Here is a 1849-nt window from a genome sequence, read left to right as displayed (position 1 = left end):
TGCTTTCCGAGAGGTAGCAATCGCTTGCAAATCGATCAAAATTGATTTAGAATTATATTGTTCTGGATGGATTTGAATCTGAGTCTTTGGCACAGAAAGCTGACGCGCAGCTCTTGTGCCACGATCGCGCAACAGTTTTATATTACGTTTATTTAAAATAAAATTATCTGAAGAAATGGAAAATGGAAAGTACTTATAAATAGTTAAAATATGCTTAACGCATAGAATATAATAATATATTTAAAATTGTTTTATTTTATTTTATTGTTTCTCATTGTCATTAATATATTAATAATTTGTTTAACGATTTAAATACAAACTTTAGACAAACATAATTAAGTACTAGAATAATTCTTGCCTAATTACTGAACAGATATCAATCCTATCATTGTGGAAAAATATTATTGGATTAATAAAAGAAAAACTATTGCAAGGAATAGTGTATAATTAGCAATAAAGATAATAGGAAAAAGAAACTGTTCATAAAAATATATGCAGCATTATTAAATGTTTAATACTATATGTACATCTGTACACAAGAGGCACAAATACATTTATAATATTATAATATATAATTAAGATTAATATTTATTGATAATAATAATTATATTCGCCAATAACGTAGAAAAGAAGATTTACAATTAGTCATGTATTTTATAGACAAAGTTAAATATATACTCTTCATTTCTTTGTAACACATAAATTTTTATTAAATATTTTTAATTTAGAATTTTTTGAATACAGAAAGCCATTATCAAAGTCATTTTTTTTTATCAGTACGGACCTTTGATAAATGCCAATTATACTCATACATCAGCATTTGTACATTCTCTGGATCTTTTTAATGTCTGAGTCGCTCAGATTTTCTCTGTTGCCGATTCTATTTTCATCTACTTGTTTCTGAAATATTTAAATAATTACATTCCAGTATTACTACAAAAATTATTCTTATACCATATACGCTTAAAACACACGTATGTAATATATGTATATATATATACAATTGGATGCATGATGTATAACTTGCAAATTTGTATAATAATTGCTATTTTCAGAATGGTGAATCAGTATCTTGTATCTATCTCTCTTCAGAATTACTTAAACTACTCTGACAAAGGAATTAACCGTCTTACGATGTACAGGACGTTTATAAAAATAATGTCAATAATGATTAAATTACTTACCTTTGGGACAATGGTTTTTTTGGTGGTATCTATAGCAAACGCATACAATGTATAATGCATCACGCTGTAATAATCGTAAGGCTCACCATAAGCGGCGGTCGTCCCAAATGGTTCTTTCGCGAAAGCATACTGGTAATCTAAATATAACATACACAATAAAGATAGAAGTTTATGATGTAGATCTATGGAATAATCTCAGTCAATATACAACTCTTATTCGCTAGAAAAGTATTGAGATATAATGAGTCGCTCATTATCTCATTAGTTACGACATTAATAATTCTTAAGTTTAAAAGAAAATCGTTTGAGATTCTCTAAAGTCAAAATGCAGATAGAAGACAGATGGAGGAAAATTGTCGTTTGAAAAATGTATACGTTATTTTAATAATTACAAAATACATAATAATTACAAAAATTGTTGATATTCAGTTATTAATAAATGAAAAATATAAAATACACTTCAACGTAAACGTTTACATTTCAATTAAACAAATTAATTCTTATTTGATATTTATAATTACATACCTTTCGGAATATTATTCCAAATGATATTCACGTAATCATCTCGTTCGTCTCTCGTTTGTTCGTGCTCAAAGCCGACGGCGTGCATGATCTCATGTATCGGGGTACCTGTTTCATATAGACAACCAGGAGTCTGCAAGTTC

At 27.6% G+C, this 1849-nt stretch overlaps 1 protein-coding gene across 1 annotated transcript; it reads right to left on the bottom strand.

The window, feature by feature from the left end:
• Positions 1-491: 491 nt before the first annotated feature.
• LOC105461067 (zinc metalloproteinase nas-4-like) lies at positions 492-1825 on the bottom strand. The gene is made up of 3 exons (XM_011707556.1): positions 1710-1825; positions 1185-1321; positions 492-900 (listed from the first exon to the last, which is right to left on the bottom strand). Exons 1-3 carry the CDS (start codon positions 1792-1794, stop codon positions 814-816), a joined length of 309 nt encoding a protein of 102 aa, XP_011705858.1. The 5' UTR covers positions 1795-1825; the 3' UTR covers positions 492-813.
• Between the last annotated feature and the right edge of the window lie 24 nt (positions 1826-1849).

This window comes from Wasmannia auropunctata, unplaced genomic scaffold (assembly GCF_000956235.1).
Source record: "Wasmannia auropunctata unplaced genomic scaffold, wasmannia.A_1.0 LD309911.1, whole genome shotgun sequence".
Lineage (NCBI taxonomy): Eukaryota > Metazoa > Arthropoda > Insecta > Hymenoptera > Formicidae > Wasmannia > Wasmannia auropunctata.
This window is presented reverse-complemented; position numbering and strand designations above follow the sequence as displayed.